This window comes from Miniopterus natalensis, chromosome 12 (assembly GCF_054644295.1).
Source record: "Miniopterus natalensis isolate mMinNat1 chromosome 12, mMinNat1.hap1, whole genome shotgun sequence".
Taxonomy (NCBI): domain Eukaryota; kingdom Metazoa; phylum Chordata; class Mammalia; order Chiroptera; family Miniopteridae; genus Miniopterus; species Miniopterus natalensis.
In genome coordinates, this window is record NC_142092.1 from 34,875,252 (window position 1) to 34,898,555 (window position 23,304).

General features: G+C 40.1%; 1 protein-coding gene across 5 annotated transcripts in view; it reads left to right on the forward strand.

Annotated features, from left to right (window-relative positions):
- CFAP95 (cilia and flagella associated protein 95) overlaps nucleotides 1-23,304 on the forward strand; it is a 274,652-nt gene that overhangs the window by 199,296 nt on the left and 52,052 nt on the right. For 2 of the 5 annotated variants that reach the window (XR_015715406.1, XM_087822698.1), the window contains exon 5: nucleotides 7,930-7,987. The exons of 1 other annotated variant lie outside the window; for it this stretch is intronic. Coding sequence is in view for 3 of the 4 variants with exons in the window: in XM_087822698.1 (XP_087678824.1) it covers nucleotides 7,930-7,987 (58 nt within the window). In the remaining variant the exon portion in view is untranslated. Of the gene's footprint in view, nucleotides 1-7,929; nucleotides 7,988-21,814; nucleotides 22,087-23,304 lie in introns of those variants that run through there. 2 more of the 5 variants (XM_016214269.2, XM_016214272.2) reach the window with 2 other exon arrangements.

A 23,304-nucleotide genomic window follows, 5' to 3' on the forward strand; every position in this document is an offset into this window, starting at 1 on the left:
AAATCAAATAACCTAAACAATATTATCAAGGATACAGGATCCTTTTGTCTTTCTTCTCTATGAGCTTCAATAGATGGCTCTCATCCCCATAGTCTCAAAATGGTTGCCATGCCTCCCCCAAACAATCTGTCCTAGAGAGGAAGAAGTGGGAAAGGGAAACCCTCCTCAGGATCTTCATTCTTCATTTATTGAATAGACTGTGGCATGGCTACAGGGTATTGGTTACAAGAGCATTTTAACTTCTGAGTAGAGAAAAACAAGAGAGAAGGGAGGTTGAAATAGGTGTTGAATGAGCCAACAACTCTACAACGTGCTAGTGTGAACACAGGATGCAAGGGGAGCACATGCCGCAGATTTGGAAGGTTATAAATGGCTTCAAGATAGAAGTGATGCATGAGCTGAGTAGGAGTGGGCCAGAGCAACAGGAGAGAACGACACCATAGACAGAAGATAAAGGATATGCCATGGAAGGGAGACATGGGCCTGCTCCACAAAGTACAAGTGTGCAGTGACAATAGCTAAGAGATATTGGGGACAAAGCAAGTAGGGCCTGAAAACTCTGTTAAGGAGTTTGGACTTTATCATGCAGGCGACAGTGAAAGCTTTTCAAGCATGGTGCCGGATGACCTGCTTAGAATGCAGGTAGGCAACTGAGACTGCAATCAGAAGACCTGAGCTAATCAAGGCAAGACATAATAAAGGTGGGATCTTTGGCGGTGTAGTGGAGGGAGAGAAGGGTTCAGAGTTTAGACTTATTGAAAGGAATAGACATTTACTTGATGACTGATTAATTATTAGGATAAAGAAGACTCAAGGTTGATTCCCAGGCTTCTGGCTTAGACACCTGGGGTTAATGGGGCCATTCCCTGAGGCAGTAAATATGGGAGGAAGAAAATAGGTTGGCATTTGAGACTGGAGCAAGAGAGGGGTCATCGATCCAGACCCAGTTGCTAATATAAGAATCCCAACTAGTTCCTCTGCCTTCCTTTCAATCCGTTCTCCTCCGGGCGGCTTGAATAATCCAATTAAGATGCAAAAAGGACCATGTCCTTCCACTGTTTGATTAGTATCATTACAGCACTGTTTTCCCTTCTTGTGTTAGTGAGCACATACTATGTGTCTGAGTTAATGCCTCTATGTGCTTTATTTTATTCACTCCTCATTCTTTGAGAATGGATGCTGCAACTACCTCCATTGAAAAGGGCCTCAGCCTGGCCAGTGTGGCTCAGTGGATTGAGCACCGACCCACGCACCAAGAGGTCATCAGTTTGATTCCCGGTCAGGGTACATGCCCGGGTTGGCGGGCTCGATCCCCAGCACAGGGTGTGCAGGAGGCAGCTGGTCGATGCTTCTCTCTCATTGATATTTTTATCTCTCTCCATTTCCCTCCTTCTATCACTAAAAATCAATAAAAACATGTTAAAAAAAAGAAAAAGAAAAAAAAAGGGGGCTCAGAGAGGTAAAGTAACTTTCCAAAAGGCCCTTCCCTACTTAAGCACCAGAACTGGGTTTGAAACTCCTGTCTGGTCTGACTGCAGTGTCTGCCCTTAACCACTATAGTGCATTGTCTTTCATGCTTAAATGTATATGATGCTCCATATCCCTCCAAGTGCTTTCACACACATTACCCACTATCCCTTCCTCCATTTGGGTAGGTTTTCTTAATTGTATAGAGGAGGAAATCAAAGCAGAGATAATCGAGGAGTCCAATTCCTCATTAATTAATTAATCCGTCCATCTATTCTATAAATATTGATGGAGCAGATACTAATGGGGGGAATTAAGATGAAGTGGGTTTAAGCGATTTGCTCAAGGCCCAGTGGCTATTTAGTGGTAAACAGAGACTAGAGCCTTTGGGTTCACAGTTCTGTGTTCTTGATGGGAGGGGAGAGCTGCTTCCACACTGCTGAGGAACTTAGCAAGGGCTTGGCTTGGATCAGGAGTCAAAGCAGATTCAGATTGTCCTCCACTTTATCTTTCCTCTCTGTCTCTTGGCCACTAGCTTTTAGAAGTTGATTTCCGAAACACAGGCCTGGCACTCAGCAGCTGTGGAACACTGTCAGGTTCAGTAGGTAGAAAGACAAGGAAGTAACAGGGATATTCGTTTCAGCACAATGTACTTTATTTTTAAGTGATGGGTGCTGTTAAGAATGAGACAGTTTCCTAGAGTGGTTCTAAGCTCCCCCTTTCCTCCTGCCACACAGAGCCCGGTCGACTCCTTGGCCCCCTGTGGCTACATAAGTAATGTGGCTAAATAATGGCCCTCGTGTTAAATAATGAATGCAGCATCTACTGCCACCAGCGATGGGATTAATTACACACTCATTCTCTGCTTCTCCGAGTCACACACTCAGATTCCGACTCCGAGGTGGGACCATCTTATTTGCTGAGTAGATGTCACACACCCTGGTTCTGGCTGCCGGGAAGCGGGAGAGAAAATACCTGCGCCTCCTCCGCGAGAAACAGGAAAGAAGCAATTGATCTTTAAAGTTCTTCCAGGCTTGAGAACTGCGATCCTGCAGGGTTTAGTGAATCATGTCATAGAGTCACACAAGTTCCCCCTGGTGTCAGCGCAAGTGTAGGTATTTCAACAAGTCCTGTGGCTTCAATGCTAACTTCAGTGTCAAGCTTCTCTTCCTTTCTCATCTTACAGAATACCTCGTTGTTCTCTGCCTTACAGCCGTTACGGGTTAAAGAGGGCACGTGTGGCAAGTTGTGGGTGGTGCGGGGTGAAAGTCTGCTGCCCAACGTCCACGTGTCCGCACAGCATGGCATCATCGGGGAGGTTACTAGAATCCTGTCTTCCGTTTTACATTTCCGTCTTCAGAATTTGTCTGACTCATGAAGATTGATTGGGGTTCTTAAACTCTCAAGAAAATCCAGAATTCTTATTAGTTCATTTAAAATGAGAAAACGTTCAAGCCCACCAGTTATGTCCGCCTAATAAAAGCATTCTCTCTTAGTTTAAAAAACCCCAACATACATTGGAAGGCAAACTATAATCAGAATGTTGTTCAGAGCGTTTGGAATTAGAGCAAGCAGAGTTAGTTATATGATTACAATAATCAATGGCCTCAGACTCTGATTGCCTGATTATAATAGTCAGGACTCTTTCAGCTGTGACAGACATACAATTAAAATTATCTTGGGCCAAAAGGGGAGTTTATTTAAAAAGTATTGAAATACCACATGGAGCTCTGGGAAAGTCCATGGAAGAGTTGGGCTTCAGAGGCTGCTGGAATTAGGACTAGAAAACCTCCAGGGTTCTCTTCCTGTAGTCTTCATTTGCCCCCTCCGAGGGTAGGGATTTTAAGATTATTATCTTTTTATAGAAATACTATCAAATACCCGTTTATCTACTCATTACCTGGTTATGACGTAAGTTAACATTTTTACAAAATTTGCTTCCCATTTTTTTTAGGGAAATGACTTATCATGACTTATATAGCCATCAATATGTCCACCCTATTGATGGAATTATCTGCCAGATTTTCACCATCACACATAAGGTGGCACCGAGTATCCTTATACCGTCTCCTTGAGTATATATGCAAGGATTTATTTATGCTCAGAAGTAGAATTTCTGGGTATTAAGATATATGCATCTTCAATTTTGCAATATACTACCACCAGTAGAGTATTAATATACCCATCCTTTCATGTCCTTATAGAGGTTTTTTATTTTTATCAACCTAATGGATATAAAATGGTACCTCATTATTTTTTTACTTTGCATTTCACTAATTACTGAATTTAGGACTGAATTTTAAGCCTGAATTTATCTTAAAATATTTATTAGCCATCTGTGTTTTCCTACTGTGAATTGACTGTTTATAGGCTTTGTCCATTTTTCTCTTCTTTTTTTTTTAATATGTCTTTATTGATTTCAGAGAGAGGAAGGGGGAAGGAGAGAGAGAGAGAGGGAAACATCCATGGTGAGAGAGTCGTCACTGATCTTCTGCCTCCTGCACGCCCCCCACTGGGGATCGAGCCTGAACCGGGGCATGTGCCCTGGCCGGGGATTGAACTGCCATATCCTGGATCCTAGGTCGATGCTGAACCGCTGAGCCACCCCTGGCCGGGCCTTTGTCCATTTTTCTGTGGGATCCTGTCTTTCATTGATATGTGAGAATGTTTTATTCTGGGTACTAATCTTGTTTTGATTAATTTTATGATACCTTCTTCTACTCTATGGCTTCTCTTCTAACTGCTCCCGGTGTCTTTTGACCAGTAGAAATTTTAAATTGTAATTTAATCAGTACCTATATATAAAATGTCAGACTATAAACTTTGTAGAAATTACATATATGTGTGTATATATACACACACACATGTATACATATATATACACATATATGTATATGTAGCACATAGTGATTGAGGCATCATCTATAAACAAAGGAGTTATTTTATGTCCTTCAATAAATTTTGTATTTTTTCCATAAATGTCTTATAAATCTTGTTACATATATTCCTATAGGAACCTTAGAGATTTTATTGCAGTTATAAATGGAATTTTTTCACTTTAATTATGATTTCTAATTTCTTATTGCTAACATATGAGTATACTATTTTGTGTATTGATCCTGTATCCAACAACCTTCCTGAAACTTGCTTGTTGTTATGATTTGAAGATTATCTTGGATTTTTAAATGTAGACAATTTTATCATCTGTGGACAATGAAAATATTTTTCTTCCATTCCAGTTATTATACTTATGCTTCTGTTTCTTGTTTTACTGCATTTGCTAGAAAGGCTGATAGAGGACTTCTCTGACTAGGAATGTTTTGGGGGAGGATTTTCAGCAGCTTAGTTTTAATTCTTATTTACTGTTTTCTTCTCATAGTAATGTTCCCCCCTTTTTTAAAATTTAAAATATGTTTAATTTTCCTGGACTAGCAGCAATCAGGTAAATTCTATGGAGGGGGAGTGAGAAGTTTAGACAGTTTCCTCAATATCATAGTTCAAGAGTGCCCTCTTCTGTTAGAACAGTGAAGTGAACTTTATGTCATTAATGGCATTTTTTTATTTTATTTTTTTTGAGGAGTGATGGTTCTAGGACCTTTAATTACTGGGCTTGATTTCTTATTTTTCTTTACTTTGCCAGTTGCCCTACACCCCCACCTCCCTGGAAGCAGTACCTTACCAAGGCTGCCATTGTGGTCTTACATACTTTCCTAGCCTCTTTCTTGAAAGCCAGAGTTCAAATCCTCTAGTCTCAGTCTTGCTCTCCATTTTTCCCCATCAAGGAAGGATGCTCTGTTTCTGGGTCCATGTCCTCTGTGTTCCATCCCCACTAGGAGTTGCCACTCTCTCCTCTCTTCCATGGAATCCCCCCCCCCCCCCCCCCCCGCCCAATTGCTCCAGCTTGGGCTCCAGATCTAGCCCTCCTCACTCTGGATTGTTCTCCCGCTTCTCCTACCTACATGTAAACTGAAGTTGGTCATCTTCTCTACCCTCTGTTATGCTGTGTGCATGGGAAATTGTGTTATTTTATTTGCTTTGCTCTTGATCTGTATAGTTTTGGAGGATGTATGTAGAAATTTGGATTTGAGGAACCGAAGGATCTAAGAATGTCTTGCAGTTTTCCTCTATGCCTGTGTCATTTTATCTTTGTAAGTCATTTTTGCCTTTACACATTCTATGTGTTGTTAGGTTTATTATATTCTTGGTGACTTATTTCTTTAATCAGTAGGTAATAATTAGTGACTTTTTATAATTCATAAATTTTTACTCAGTCAATTATATATGATATTAATATAAGAATGCTAACTTGCTTTTGGTTAATATTTGTGTGATATATCTTTTTATATTTTTTTACTTTCAAACTTATTTGAAAATGATTTTAGGTATAAAAGCATAGAGTTGGACTGTATAACACAATTTGATGTTCAATTTAAGTCTGAGAAAATACTTTCACTGCTGGGTTTAACCCCTTTACTTTCATTGTGATTGCAGAGATATCTAATTTTATTTTTATGATTTTAATTTGCCTAGTGAACAGGAATGGTTTTCCTTTCTTCCTTTTATTCTCCTTTCCTGCTTTCTATTAGGTTGGCCTCTTTTGGAAAAAAAATTTCTACTTGCTGGTTTGAAAGTTACACTTCTAATTTTTGTTCTTTTGATTGCCAGTACTCAAACTTTAGTGTGCATCGAAATCACCTAGAGGGCTTGTTAAGACACGGATTGCTGGGCCCCACCCTCCGAGTTTCTAATTCAGTAGATCTGCGGTGGGACTGACGTACAGTCACGCACAGCTTAAGGGCAGACACACTCTGAGAAATGCGTCATTCGGTGATTTCATTGTTGTGCTAACAGTGGAGTGTGCTCACCTACACCTGGATGGTACAGCCTACTGCACACCTCGCTGTGTGGTATAACTGTTGCTCCTAGGCTGCAAACCTGCACGCAAGCCTGTTCCTGTACAAAACGCCATGAGAGCAAATCAAGCACAAGAGAAAATGATGCAATCGGGAGATGTGTGAGTCTGCTGCCCGAGTTAACACGGCAGGTTGCTTTACAGAAAACTTTTTATTCTAGCAGAAAGACTACACATTAAAATAGCCGTAAAAAGTATAGTATAGGAAATACACAAACCAGTAACATAGTCATTTATTATCGTTACCAAGTACTATGTACTCCACATAATTGCAGGTGCTATACTTTCATGCAACCAGCGGTTCAGTCGGTTCGTTTACACCAGCCTCGCCACGAAGACTGAGGAATGTGTCCGAGTGTTGTGGCGACTCCTGCACCACTAGGCTATAGGAATTTTTCAGCTCCGTTATAATCTTACGGGACCCTGAAATGCCATTATGTGGCACACGACGGTATTTGACTTTCTTTAACAAGTTCCCAGATAATGCTAATGCTGTGACTCTGGAAACCACATCTTGAAAGCCTGTCAGGAATTGGTGATTATCACCAGGTAAAATTAGCACTGTGCCCAGTACCTGTTCTGAGTTACACTTTCTTGTTGTTTTGGAATTCTTTTATTTGTTGAACTCTCTTACTTTCCCACCAGCTCGGCCATGCATTAAAATGTTTGAATTTCCTTGTACCCAATATTTTTAGGTGTGCAATCCCCAGAGGAGTTTCTTTGACCGTCTGGTTTCTTAATATTGTTAGGAAGGGCTTTAATTTCTCATTGGAGAATATTTTGCCCCCACCCTGTTTCAAACAGAAAGAAACTTTCTGGCAAGTTTCCCTAGACTGGTGTCTGGAGGGGGTTTTTTTGGCCTCTATTATATGGATGTCCAGCCTTTGCAGACTCCTGGCTGTGAGTAGGAGTTTAGCTCTTTGCCTTCTGCGAACCCAACCGAGGCCACGTCTTCTGCCCTTTGATATCCAGATCAAACTCCAGCCCTCTCCTTGAGACATCAGCTTATGGCTTCCCATGCTAATGAGCGTGCTCTTCATTTCCAGACTTCAGGGTTTCCCTTGTGAGCTTCGCTGGGCATGTACAGTTGGGGGAGAGAGGATGCATTTCATCTGCACTTCTGTGTTTAATGCGAGGGAGGTTGGGGAAGCTATGTTATCTTGGTCCTCTTGGTTGTCTTATCTTTTCAGCTGTTATCTTGCAGAGAACATGGGGTGTAGGATCAAAAAGGTTTGAGGGGCAGAAAATGGGTGGTAAGGAGAATCCCAAAAGTCTGGAATGCCCCTGAGCTCAGGGCTTGGGATTGGTAGCACATCCTTAGGACAGGGGAGTGGTGGGTGGCGCTGAATTGGAAGTAGTGAAAGAAGGGCACCCTACTGGTGGTAGGTAACACTGTAAACAAGGCTGAGTGTGGTAGGTTTAAAATTTTTTATTAGGGTCAATCCTTCTTGGAATGTTTTTATTCTATGTAAAATATATACCACTAAAATTTTTAAATATATTTGTCTTTGAAGTCATTCTTTACTCAAATATTGACTTATTGCTCTTAGGTGGGCACTGACGACATACGCTGAAAGCTACGCTCCACCATATGATTATCAGCCACTTGTGAGTATAAGAGGGCAGACAAGCCACATCCTAATACTTGTTTATGACATAAAATGATTCTTCACATCTAGTGTAAACAGTCAGGCTTGGGAAGAAAGGGCAAATTGCTGAGATTTATGATATTTTACATTTATTTAGAGATATTTTCTATTTGAGGGAGTCAATAAAATGTTTTATGGTTATGATATATTTTTAGATGTTTACAGATTTCAGGGAGAAGATATTACAGTGTCCAAAACACATTCGTTGGTTTCTCCTTCATTTTGTTTTATTACCCCTGTCCCTGAATTTATCTGGAATAGGAACCTACCTTTCTATTCATCTGTATTGCGTTGACACAAAAGTAAGTGACTTAATTTAGTTCTGGGAAATGTGTATGTTGATAAAATATGTCCAATTTATAACTTTAATATACTTGCACTTAAAAAATCATAGAACAGAAACAGAACAAGGCTGCATCTTACTAGCCTTGGTCTAGAAGACTTAACCAGTACAATAGATAGGAGATTTGATTATTGAAAAAGAGAAGAAAAAATTATCTTTGTTTTAAGATTATCTTCTTAGGAGAACCAAGATATTAAACTGAGAATTAAAATAAATAAGACCATTTAATAAGGTGAGTTAATACAAAATTAGCATATGAAAAACGGTATCTTTCCTTCATATTAGCACTAACTGGTTAGTAAACTATAAAAGAGAAAAGCATACAAATTACTATGCAACACAAATTTAAAACACTTTCATGAGGAAAAGTTTAGATTAGTAAAGATCAATAGAGAAGATGTGGTAGATTGTCTCCAAAAATGGTGGGACTTCCTGTTTGCACAGTCCACTTGCCCAACAAGATGTGAATGTCTCTCTGCCCTTTGAATCTGGACTATCAGGTCCTTGATTTGATCAACAGAACATGGCAAGAGTGACCCTGCGCCAGATCTAGGCCTAGCTTATAAGAAGACTGCTTCCAACTTTTGGAGCCCGGGCTCCTGTGCTGGAGGGAGGGGCCGGGAGGAGAAGCTCTGCTGAGCTTGACTTGTGAATGAAGAAGCTGTCCTGGCATCCAGCCTACCGGAGCCTGGACTCCAACTCCAGCTGCCATCTGACTGCAACTCATGAGAGATTTCAGCCATTAATTTTTTTAAATATACATTCAAAGATAAACAGAAATCTCAAATAAAATGGAATAACTGCCATTGTAGAGGACTGGAAAATGAAATTAATTATAAATTAAATTTATAAATGTAATACTCAGTGGGGTGAGGTTTTTTTTAATCTTCACCTGAGGATATGATTTTTAAATTGAATTTAGAGAGAGAGGAAGAGAGAGAATGAGAAACCAATCAGCTGCTTCCTGTGCACCCCAATTGGGGATCAAATCTGCAACCCAGGTATGTGCCCTGCTGGGGAATCTAACCCACAACCTTTATGGTGGACAAGGTGATGCTCCAACCAACTGAGCTACCTGGCCAGGGAGACATGGGTTTTTTTATCTGTTGCCAGACAAATTGTAAATTGTTTTAATCTTCCTGGAAAGATACTATGTGTCAAGATACTATTTGACCTGATAATTCTCCTTCTAAGAAATTTCCTCTAAGAATTTAAAGTACAAGACACTCATCACTGGATTATTTATAATGGCAAAATTTGCAAAGTGCCTAATGTTTTAGTATTAGAAATAGTACTAATTGAATATGCTGTAATCATATTGTGAGATTATTGCAGCCTTTATAACATCCATAAATAGCTCTTAGTGTCTTATAAATCTTAAGGTTAAGAAAAACATTAAGGTACAAAATTGAACATTTATTTTATCTAATGTAAAAATATAGAGGAAAAAACTGAAGAAACTTTCAAAATGCTGCTAAAGTTGGCCATTGAATGGTGAGATTGTAGGTGATTTTCTTCCTCTTTATACTTTTTAGCATGATGGTTTATAATCAGAAAAAAACACAAGGAAACAAATATGTTATTTAAAAATGCAATTCAAGCCCATTTCCCTATCTACATGGAATTTGGTTCCATCTCGAAACAAGAGGAAGTTGAAGATATAATTAAAAACTCACAGAACTCGAAAGACTAATTTCCCCATAGGCAGAAATATAGGCTGCAGGATTATTCTCCGAGTGCACAAGTCTTTAGCTATTGTGTTACATATTTATGGTTTTAATTTTTTCAGCATTATTTCTAATATTTCTCCATTGCTTACTTCCATATTAACAACACAACATACCATGGCAGTGGTTTGGTGTTATTTAGAATTTTGTTCATTCACTTCCAACTTCCATGCCAAAGTAATTGATTTTGAGACATGTTTTAAGCACTGCTTTCTAGCACCCCCATTTAATGAATGTTTGCATTACATTCTTATAGGATACAATTTTTTTTTTAACCTGGCCAGCATGGCTTTGCGGTTGAGCATTGACCCATGAACAAGGCGATCACGGTTCGATTCCCGGTCAGGGCACATGCCCAGGTTGCAGGCTCGATCCCCAGTAGGGGGCGGGCAGGAGGCCGCCGAGCAACAGCTCTCTCCCATTATTGATGTTTCTATCCCTCTCCCTTCCTCTCTCTGAAATCAATAAAAACATAAAAAAGTATTTTAAATTATAATAAGTGGATGGTTAAATAACAGCAGAATAGTGACTGAAGTTATCTTGCATATAAACAAGTGTACACTTCACAAAATCCTAACAAATGAAGGAAAATATTTATTTACTTACTAGGTACTTTACCATATGGCCTTAGCATAAATAGTTCACCACTCACTCAGCCTACCACCTTTGCAATTATGCAATTCTTGAAATCTCAAAATATCTGGATTCACACTATTTCAAATTTTGTGCATGACTTGAGACTTCATTAATTTTTATGTTATGGGCTCTTACATTTGCTTCAGTGCATATTTTCATAAAGTGGGGACAGCATTATGGGAAGTGTAAAGAAAATGCAAGCTATCACACCAGAGTTCTAGACATAGGTAAGGAAATACAGACTATTAGAAAGCTATGGAATCATTTCCAAGGAGAGAAATGAAAGAGAGTTGCAAGCTCGTTCCTCAGAACTCCACTTCTTACGCTGGTGTTTATTATGGCTCTCCCAAGTTCAGTGAAAGATACCTTCTTTTAAGGGCTTCTTCCTCCTTTTCCCAAAGGACCAAACTAGAGGAAAAACTTCAGGGAAGGTAGCTTTGAGGACTGGTCCATGGCTGGCTGTTTGTAGGACACATGAGCCCTTAGGACAGGAGACAAGTGAGCCGAGGACAGGTGTGTCTACTGAATATACTCAGGGAGAGTAAAGAAAATAATTAGTTGAGGCAGAGACTAGGAAACTCGGGAAGCTGAGGGGCCAAGGGAATGAAAATGTTGAGAAAAACACACAGCAGGCATGGTGTTAGTGAGGGAGAGAGAGAGCTAGAAGAAATGGAGGAAATGAGCAAAGGGCATGTCCTGAATTTATTGGTGTTTCAGAGGTAGAACAGGATGATTCTGGGGAACGACAGAATCCAGGGTGAGGCCGTGGGAGTGAGTCTCTACAATGGAAGCAAAGCCATTGAGTTGAGAAGGTGAGAAAATGATAAGACAGAGGGTTGGCCAGCTTCTAAGTAGGGGTGTTGGAAATCCAGCTACCAGACAGCAGGAAAGAAGGGTGCGGCCAAAGACTGAGTCCGACCATCCAGCCCGCACTGAACTTGGGGAGCGCTTGGGAGGTTAATGGCTCCTCCCAGCTGTGCAGCTGCCGTCTGGGTACATCTGGTTGGTCAGCGTCACGTGTGAAGTACCATTTTGTTTTCCTAAATAGAGCTGCCTGTTGAATTATCTTTGCAGGCATATGAGTACCTTTAAATCAAAAAGTGTCTATTGTTCAGGGATAGAAAGCTGAGGAAGTTTTTAATAGAGAATTATGTTTTAAAATTGGCATGCATTCCAAATTGACCACATGGGGTCCATGCAGTGTTCAGTCGTAGGTAAGAAAAGAGACTACATCTGTTTAAAAATGATTCCCAGTAACAGCAGGATTGGCCTGCCCTACCACCGGGCCTCTATGCACTGGTATGGATATAGCATTGTTAAAATGTTGATCTTCTTGTGCTGATTGAAAAGTAGCTGTGGCCTTGAATCCCCCAGAACTTTGGCACCTCAGCAGCGCCAGCCCCTCCCCTGGACTCCCTGGACCCCGGACAGCATGATGGCTTTCCTGGACCTTAAGCACTTTTGCCTTCATGGGCTCTTTCTTCCATTAAAGCAAATTAATATGTTTCACAACTACGTTGGTATACAGACAAATATAATCCAAGTTGGATCACATTTGCTTTTGGATTTAAAAGCTTATTACACTATATTTTTCATTGGTGTTTTATAACGATTACCCATCTTTTCTCCCTTCTTTTATACTTTCTCTGCTTATTTTTGACTGTTATTGCATTTTATGGCCATGTTATGTGACCCTGTTATTGTTAACATTCTTGAAATTATTGCCAATAAATGAGTGGGTGTTATTACGCAAAACTAAAGCATATAATACTCACTTTTTTCTGGGAAGTACTTTTTGACTTCTATACCGTATTTTAAGCAATATTTTCTGTATAATAGGTGCCAAAGGTTTCTGCCTCGAAATGTTTTTGGTTGTTCTAATATCGCCACCATTTCCTGACTTAGCTAGGAGTTTCCATCATTTAATAGAGTTAGCTTTTCAAAATGGCATAAGCATTTTTTTCATTGTGGTAAAATACACATAATATAAAATTTACTGTTTTAACCTTTTTTTCATGTACAATTTAGTTGCATAAGTATGGTTACCTTGTTGTTATGTTCATTTTAAAAATTCTAAAAGAAATGAAAACATTATCGTCAGACTCCAAAAGTAGCGTGGGCCCTAGGCACCGGGCTTCCTGTGCCTCATGGCTGAGTGGGCCCAGCCTGGGCCTTCTGGAACAAGGGTGGCGAACCTTTTTTCTGCCAAGGACCATTTGAATATTTATAACATCATTCTCAGCCCATATAAAATGATCAACTTAAAAATTAGCTATGGAAAAAGCTTCTAGATTTATTGAATTTTGAGTGCCACCTGTGGTTGCCTTGTTAGGGCCAGACCAAATGATTTCTCCTGCCTTATATGGCCCATGGGCTGGACGTTCCCCGCCCCTGGAAGTTTAATACCTGCCTGACCGGGGATCTCTAGGACTTACTCAGTCTGACTGGCTGGTGCTGTACTGATTGATAAATACTCTAAGTATCATTTCAAACAAAAATGCACCTTGGAGAGGAGTGAGAAGTGGGCAGCATCATTAGGAGCCCTTTGTTGTTCAATACAGCTCACTCACCTGAAAGAAACTCCCCTAGGCTTGGAGCTGCCTTTAGTTTCTGCATCCTAAGAAGGGATGCCTACCAAGGGCCTTAAAAAGAAGACAAGGAAAAGAATGACTTGCTGAAAAACACTAAAAGCTGAGATGGAAAGTGAATCTAGAACAGGGTAGGGATTCTGTTGGGAAGCGTCACTTGTAACTAAATTAGCTTTTAGTTCCCATTTGTGCTATTTCATTTCAGTATAGAGAGCCCTTATGTGTGTGTGTGTGTGTGTGTTTAGTCTAGAATAAAGTGTGGTTTTGCCAAACCTCTATGCAGAAAATTAAGGTTGAAGTTTAACTAGGTAATGTCCCAGGCTGTGTGATGTGTCTTCGTGACTTTAACTTTAGTTCTACTTTTCTTTGTAGTGCATCATACTGTATCTGTGCTCTGATTTTCTCCTTTTTGTCCTGTAATGTTCTGACTCAATATCTACTAACAAAATATGACCATTTGTTGAATATGCTTATTTTATTATGTATTAACTGAAATAAATGAGAAAACGTTTCAGATTCTTCTGCAAATGAAGTAGTGGTGGGTCGAAATTGGAGAAGAGGGAAGGGGCCATAGAGTTGTGCCTAGTATCTTTTTATTGATGTCAATGTATTCTAAAGTGCTGCTGCTAGTTAACATGAAAACAGCTTTCTACCACTTGGGTTCAGAAGGAGATGGTGGCCTTCCTGAACTTAAATTTCATCCCTGAAAGATCTCAAAATATGTTGTACATTTGTGTGCTGACCTTGTACGTATACACGTAGGCGTGATTTTGGGTGTTGTAGCTTATAGGCAAACAATTCTCATTCTGAGTCTCATGGTACTCTGCCAGCACCAAGGGACCATATTTTCTGGGTCTCAGATTCAACCTCAGGATCTAGGGACAGTTGCTTATATAGTTCCACAGGGCTTCCCGCAGTTGATTGGAATACAATAGGATTTGCCTGAATGATTACCCTCAATAATGTGGGTGGGCCTTGCCCAATCAGTTGATGTAGCCTTAAGAGCAAAAACCTGAGGTTCCTTGGAGAAGAAATCCTGCCTCGACACCTGTAATATAGAAATCCTGCCCGAGTTTCCAGCCATACATTCGTGTGAGCCAGTTCCTCAAAATCTCCGTCCCTCTGACTCTCTCTCGAATCTTCAGTGATGTAGACAGAAAGATATTCCTGAGCTGTCTGGCTCTTAAATTCCACTCTTTGATTTGATTCTCTTTTATTGATCCTGTCTGTTTCATTGATCCTGTCCCATCCTAAGAGCCATTTATTTATGACCAAGTAATCTTTTTGATTAAGGACCTTGGCAGACATTTAAAGCAAGTCTACCTGAAAATTAGGGAAGAAATATTATTACTTCTGCTCAGCTTGTGCATCACCAGCAGTTGAGAAATTGTGGGTATCTATTTTCAGGAAACTGAGTTCTTAATTATTTTTTGGCATTGTGTCCTTTTAGTAAAAAGAACCCTATTTTTTTCCTGTAATTATACTTTCACTTATGTTGACTTCTGAAGTTAAGTAGCCATGATCAGCTTTCTGTTTCTGGGTTAAGTCATTAAGCTCAGTTCTACTTCAGGGAACTTGGGGTAGTGGGAGGCTTCATTTACTTACTGTCGATTATCTTTAATTTCTACAGTGAACATATTTGACTTTTGTAATGGAGGTAAACAAAAAATTTTTTAAAATTGAGAACCCTAAGCCTCAAATGTGTACCTAACTACACCATTACAAATAGAAAACAGTTGCAAATGTCCTCACATAATATAGAATGAAGAATAAGAAAAATGACATTTATTTTTATGTGATTAAAATGATAGGACCAATAAAAATTTGTGCATTAGAAGAAAGACATTAGTCGATAGCTAAGGTTCAATAGTATATTGCTTAGTTTTTATGCTGGCCGTTACTAGAGTCTGTGATGTTGTGAGCTTATTTCGTGAAATGTTTGTTCATGCAGATCCCCATTTTATTTTTTGTGATGAAAACGTACTGTATTGACTGCACTCGTTAAGGATATAAATGTTTGTTTACATTTATACCCATAGCCTAAACTTTCTTGCACTTCCTATGACTATTTTCCTTTGGTTGAATACCTGCTTTTTCTTTGTAAAATTTTATCAAATAAAAAGGGATGGTAAATGTTTCTTAAATATGTAACAAAAATATATAACATAGCTATAGAAATGACATCATTTAAAAAGTATTGAAGGAAATGAGTGAAGGGATCTGCCTGAGATGCCTACCCCCTGCGATCCCCAAGGTTGGTAAAGCAGATTTAGCTGTAGGGGCATTTTTATTTTCCTCCCACGACGTCACTCTGCATGTGTGCTTAGAAGACAACCTTATTGGGGGAAGACAGGTCTCCAGTCAAATGCATATAAGTGCTAAAGAATTTTATACATGATGCATACTGAAAATAATGAAACCAAGTATCACAGCAATCTGCTTTTATGTCTAATTTCACTCCATGCAATGTGACATTCACATCAATAAGTGTGCTGCCTAAAATGCCTTTTTAAGAGTAAATGGAGTACCGAAATGAGCATACTTACAGGCTTGCTAGGGGGAATGGTCTCTGCTGCATGAGCGCCAGGTGGCTAATAGCTGTCTGTAACGGTGGACACGGGTGGTTCGCAGTGACCCATGTGGCCGGGAAACGTAGCCCATTATGCGTTTTTATGAATGATCTGGATGAAGGAAGTAGCTAGGATTTCAAATTATCTTATAATATTCAATTACACGGAGTTACTGGTGCTCCAGAAGGCAGGCCTAACATTGAAAATGACCTTGAAAATAAAACTATCCAAAATAAAGGTTCCTAAGAAAAAGAGAGAAATCAAATAATAGTAATAACCAGAGACAGTCCCTCCGAACAATAACCTTCGAAGGCTGGGGAAACCTGGGTGGAGGCGGGGGACGCTGTTGGCTAAAGAACAGTAACGTCATTTTATTCTGGGAAAAATAAAGGCTCGGGAAATACTGGTGCTTAGGGTGAGACCGTAACAGCCGAGGAGCGCAGGGGGTGGAGTGGGGGGCACGGGCATCTGGCCGCAGGATTCCCGTGACTTAAGGGCACACGATACATTTTACTGCCACAAGGGGCAAAACCATACTCTGTTTGTCCTTCATAACGAAGGAAGGCCCACTGGGGGCCCTACTGGCCCAGAGGACCCTCGGGGAATCCTACCCTGCCTTCCTCTGCTCCGGCAAAAAGAAGAAAGAAGAGGAGGGACGCGAGCCCTTCTCAGCCTTCAGGGGGCCCTTCCCCAGCGGTTCTGATTCTGCGGGACCTGCTGCCCTCGGCGGCCCTTCATCTGATGCTCTTTATTTGTCCATCTTTTATCAGGACATTTCATTCGACTTCCTCGACCCTTCCCTGACACGGTGCCTCAGAGTCAGCGAGGCTGAGCCTCGCTGCTGATGGCCTTTGCCAGGCCTCGCCCTCTGCGAAGCTGCTTCTAAGCGAGCATCCGTGGGCCGCCGCTCGCCCCTCAGCCCCCCTCCCTGCAGAGCCCGCCACACTGCAGCACACGCAAACCTCTCCTGCGGCCTCCGTGGTTCCTTTATGGACCCAGCCATAGGTGTCCCCGAGATCTAGGCCCCAGGACCCTGCTTCTCTCATTTCACATAGCCTCAGAGAATTCATTGCTCCATGGCATCCCGACTGTCACTTTTTTGGGGAAACATATTTTTTTTTATCTAATTTCAAATTTACAGGAAGTTTGCAGGAATAGCACAAGGAACTCCCATATAATCTTACTCAGACTCACCAATTGTTTGCCATTTGAGAGTAGGCTGGAGACATGTGGCCCTTTGCCTCTAAATAATTCAATGTGCTTTTCCTGAGAACAAGGACTCATAGCCATGGTAAAGTGTTCAACCTCAGGAGAGGTCATACAGTATAATTATGCAATCCACAGCCTCGATTCGCATATAATTCATGGTTCCAATAATGTTCTTTATAGCTACTTTCCCAGTCAGTGATCACTGCTGTGCACAGGGCACTGACCTCCCTCCCAGCCATCTGTTCCACAGCACCACCTTCCAAATAAAGACTTTGTACTGATGTCATCTCTAATTAAAAATGTCTAAAATCTGACTCATCTCTTCCTCCTAAAACAAGTCCTCCCCATCTCCACGTCTTTCTTCATCTTCTTTATCCCCACTTAGCCGGGCAAGTCCTCTACTTTTTTCCTCCGAAACATCTCCTCCAATCTGGCTCTGCTAATGCCCACTCATTCTACAGCTCAGACAATTTTTTTCCAGTTACCCTCCATTACCTGAAGGGCTCAGAAAAGCCTTGCCGTGACTGTTCTGTCTTAAACGAACGTTGTTAGAACTCAGGGTCTGTGAAGCACAGAATAACGGACCAGCCAACAACAGTGTGTGGTAATTCAAGAATCTGTTTCTATACACAATTTCTAAACACTTCTTCCCACTCCCACTAAATTAATGTTGAATGACCATTTCATAATTATGTTAGGATGTTGAAAATATAGCAACTGTCTGCAACTCACACTTGCAGAGGGAATGTGTCTCACTGATCACTGGCCCTCTTCCCAAGCCCAGCACCAGTGGGACAACATGAACTCTTCAATCCATTTAAAGATTAGGCTGATTCCTTAGTTTGAATAGTTCCTATAGGGAGTGTTTTTAATCTCCCTTGGAAAACTGGCTTTCTTAGAGCTCCTTTCCCATCCCCTCTTTGCAGCCAAAGAACTAACATAGCAGAACTGAGACTTCTATCTGCTAAAAAGCCTGCATGCAGGGTTGGTCTCTGGTTGGCATCTAGAAACTTGGCTTTCCAGATAAGATTCCCTAATAAGAGTAGCTTGCTGTGCCTAAAGTGTGCAAACACTGTGGTTTATGCTGAACACCTGCTTTCCTTCTGCAAGTCTGGAATTTTGGTATGTTCAAGGCAGAGGGTCCCTATGTGACCGGCCTCCCACAAAAACCTTGGCCACTGAATTTCTAATGAGCTTCCCCAGTAAAGAGGATTTCACAACTCATAGCTGGGGCAATAAGTGCATCCTGAGTGACTCACTGGGAAAGGACTCTTGGAAGTTTGCACCTGGTTTCCTCTGGACTTAAGTCTACATGCCTTTTACCTTTGCTCAATTCTCTTTGTATCCATTTCTGTAATAAACCATAGCCCCAGGACTATGTTGAGCCTTGTGAGTCCTCCTAGCAAGTCAGTGAACCTGGGGGTAGTCTTGGGAACCCCAAGACACCCTGCTTTTCTCCCCGTGGCAGATTGTTATTCTCTCAAAATGACTGCAACAATCTGCCACCCCACATGCTCTTGTAATGTGACTTTGACGGAGAGGCAGAATCTGTATTACCTCCCCTAGAATTGGGTGAACTCTGACTATGGTGGAAGTGACTTCTGGGGATAGGTGATAAAAAGCAACACAGCCTTCTCCTGGTCCTCTTGGTGCCAACCTCACTCAGACCCAGTTACCATGCCATAAAGAAGCCCGAGCAGGTACACGGAGGGGACCTGTGAGGCTGTTTCGGCAATGGCCCTCGCTGAGGCCCCAGCACACGCCAGCATCAACTACCCACCAGAATGAGAGAGGTTTCCAGCCCCAGCCCCCAAGTTACCCCAGCTTTCAAGACTTCCTAGCTGAGGCCCCAGACATTGTGGGGCGGAGATGCTGTCTTTGACGTACCCTTTCCAAATTCCTGACCCAGAGAATTTGAAAATGGCTATTGTTTTACATGCTATGTATAGGTTGGCCTGTTACACAGCAACAGCAACTGCAACTCTCCCTAAGGTATATGGAGAGAGGGATACGACTTGGTGTCCTGATGCCAGGGGGAAGAATAGGGTCTTTTTGTGTGGAATTGTTTTTTTTTTTTTGCTGTTCTGGTCTTTGGGATGATATGCTGAGTCCACCTGGTTGCTCTTTTCCTTGCTGGTATTAGTGTCTCTGGTCTGTGGACTTTGTTAACTCCCTTTTCTATTTCTCTTGCTATCTCTCTGGACTCGGTTGGAACCCTCATGGCATGTCTGGGATTTCTTAGCCTTATTTTCACTCCCATAGATACTGTTGGCCCCACAGAAGCCTTCTGTGACTCCCATTCAGTCCCAGATATAATGCTCTGCTCTGTAGCCGAGAGCTGAACCCCTTTTGCAGACTTGCAGCTACTTCAGGGTCTTGTTTATGTTGCAAGATACTGAAAGTGGCTCAGGATTGATGAATCTCCCTCTGCCTGACCATGCCGCTCTACCAGCTTGGGTATGTGCCTCAGCCAAATGAAAGGGCAGCCCAAGAGGTGTTTTGTTTCAAGAGTTCTCATGAGAGATGGGGTCCAGGAGACAACCCCCCTCCAATGCCTTTCCGCCATTATTCTCATTTATCTAATACACGTCTCTGTATTCAGGTCAAAGAAACTCTGTCTGATTAATGTCTGGGTAGGAATGGGCACATTAGGAAATAAACTGGCTGTTCCTGCTGTCTTTTTTCCTTATTTTCTTCTTCCTACATTTCTCCAGACAAACTCTTCCTTACCTTCCTACTCTCATTTTCAACTCTTGTTTAAGCCATATTGGCAAAGCATATTTTTCTACTCATTTGGAGAATTCTACGATCTGAGTCTCCCAAGTTTGGTCACTGACATCCTGAAGTCCTTAAGGTTATGAGTTGGATTGCAAGGTGTGTGTGTGTATCAGGGTGCCCGTGATTCAGTCAAGTTGACACAGAAAACTAGCCATCACACCCATCAATCGTCACTCTTCATTCTTACCCATCCCATCTCCTGAAAAGCTACTTTTTGTCTCTATGGACTTGCCTATTTTGGGCACTTCATAAAAGAAATCATACAATTTGTGGTGTTTTGATGTAGCTTTTGTCACTTGGCATAATGTTTTCCATGTTGTAGCATCTATCAGTACTTTATTCATTTTATCACCAAGTAATATTTCCTTGTGTGACTAGACCACGTTTTGTTTATTCAGCCATCAGTCGATGTTGTAAATAGTTGGGATCCAATTCTAATTACAGTTCCTGAATCCAGTCCTTTCCACCTTCAATCCTGAGTACCTTCTGCTGCCAGAATTCTTTTCCTAAAGCAGCACATTTAATCTTGTCACTCGCATTATCAAAGTGAATCGTCCTCTTTGCATAAGAGATGCTAAAGGAACACATTGACCTTTCATTTGACTCTCTTCAGTTTGACGGCAGCTGAGATTGGAAGGAGCAGATCCCACCTCCCCGAGAGGGCAGTTTTGGCCAGTGATAGGCAAACCTCTTTTAAAGGGCCTCTACCTGATCAAAACCAACCAAACAAACAAGCCCCAAAGACATAAACCCCAAAGACAAAAAGCAAAAGCTGTAGAAAGGGACATGGATAAGATGTAGCTTTAGGATTTTTATTGCTTATATTTCTTTTCATCTCTTAATTATTAAGAATTTCATGAGGATCCTGGAGGGATAATGGGCCTTACAGCCAATTGGTTAGCTTGAAGTCCTGGTTGAGTCTCTTAATATTGGCATCCTTTAAATTCTCTCCTTCTGAGATTTTAAGCAAATTATCTTTTCTTATGCGTAAAGTGGAAGTAGTCATTCGTACTTCAGAGCCCCATTATGAATTAAAAGATATAAACACTCAACTACTATGCCCACCCCATAATAGGCACTCACTAAATAAATAGACAGCATAATGATTGTTATGGCTGAACATACGGTTGAAGTTTTCAATTATTTTCAATAGAGCCAATCTAAGATTTGGACTATATTTAGGTGTCCTTTCATTGTTTTGAGTTTTGGTGATTTAATTTCAATATTGTTTTAGTGCTTTAAAATTCGTACCACTTTAAGGGAGATATTTTATGTAATCAATTCAAGGGGTTTATGTTCCTTGCCTACCATTACCCTTAATGTAATCTGAAAGAATCACTATTTCCTTAGGGAAATGATCAATGATAGTGTCTTGTTTTATTACAATAGGAGCTTTTATCAAGTGGTCTAAGGATAAATACCTTAAACACTATACTGGATTATGCTGAGATAAATTTCTCATAGGAATGAATCTTTGAATTTGGCATTTACTGGCAAGTGTGACTTGATAGCAGTTATTAAAGTTATAACCCAAGATATTATCCTTTGAAATGATTATAACACATTAATTTTAAAAAGGTATTGAATGGTAGATAAATTGTAATTGTTTGGGTCTTATGTAGGTGATCATAAAATTTAAATTGTTCTTTGTAAATTTATGGTTTAGAACAATTTTAAATGTATAATAATTTATTTTTAGTTTCATAAATAAAACAACCATGAACTAGTTTCTTCTTTCAGAATTATAAGTACTTATAAATGCAATAGCCATTTTTTCCCATTGGGGTATTAGTAATTTGAGAGGTTAAATTAATTGACTGTTTGAAAATTCACTTTTGTTCATAATAAGACTAACACATCGAAGATCGACTTTTAGACATCACTCCTTTTTACATATTTCAGTTTTCAATATCATTTCTCTTTCTCCCCCCATAGGATTATCCTTGTGAAGATGATTATTCAATAGTCCACAGAAAATGCCGTTCTCAGTTCACAGATCTAGATGGTTCCAAAAGATTTGGCATCAATACTTGGCATGACGAGAGTGGGATTTATGCTAATTCACATGTAAAACAAAAACTCTACCAAACTGGTGGTCCTATTGTCCCATTTTTAAAATAAAGTATGAAATCAGATTCTCTAACTAATGAAAAATAATGGATTTAACAGTGGATGATTTTTTATCCTAATAAATGCAATGAAAATAATGCTTTAGTAGTTTTCTTTAAAATCAAAATTTTATATTCTAGACCAGTGTGTATAATCTTCTTTTCATAAGCTATTCTGATATTTTCCAAAGTGTGTATACCACTGAGGGTGATAGTACTTGGTGGAATTTTATTTTATTTATGGACTATGTATTTATTTGAATGTTATTAGAAAAAATACATAAAACTAGCACAATCACATTTATGATTAAGGTGTGGCTAATTGTTTTTAAAAATGAGCTAACTTAAATTCTACTTTTAAATGAATGAAAATAAAAGTGATATTCTGATTTGACATGAAACTCCAATGGTGGAAGTTTGGGCAACACTGGCACTATGAGTGTGTGTGTATGTGTGTGCGGACACGTGTTGGGGGAGTGCCTATAGACTTCGATTTATCTATGGTGGCTAGCTGCACTGTGGGTGGTCTATTCAGCATAGTATTTTTACTTATTCAAGATAACACTGTTTAGTGTATGGGACAGAGATGCAGACAACATTTAGTGAAACTTTAGGAGTTTGATGGGAAAAATCCAATCATCTAGTGTCAAATTTAGAACAAATCTTAGCAATTGTTTTGACTCACCCTCCAATTCTACAGGTGAGCAAACAGAGACCAATGGAAGTTTAAGTAGTTTGCCCAAGGTAGTTACATAAATAAATTCTAGTTGCTCTTTGGGGTGCATTTGAACTCTTATTTCTTCTGAGGATGGGTTTAATTATATGGTCAGCCTAGGATAAATTTACTCTCATTATGTTTCTTCAAAAAACAAATTCATGAAATAAGATTTCACGATAAATGCTAATTTAGCACTCCCTCCGACTCTTAATTAGCAAAATATGAGAAAAACTATAAGCCATATGATTTGGCAGTTCCACTTCTGGGTATTTACCCAAAGGGAATAAAATTACAATCTTGAAAAGATACCTGCCCCCACCGGATGTTCATTGCAGCATTATTTACAATATCCAAGGCATGGAAACAACCTAAGTGCCCATCAGCAGATGAATGAATAAAGAAAATGTGACTTATACACACAATGGAATATTATTCAGCCATAAAAAAAGAAGGAATCCTGTCATTTGTAAAAACATGGATGGGCCTTGAGGGCATTATGCTAAGTGAAATAAATCAGACAGAGAAAGACAAATACGGTACAATCTTACTGTTATGAGGAATTAAAAACCAGCAAATAAACCAACAGAAATCATAGATAC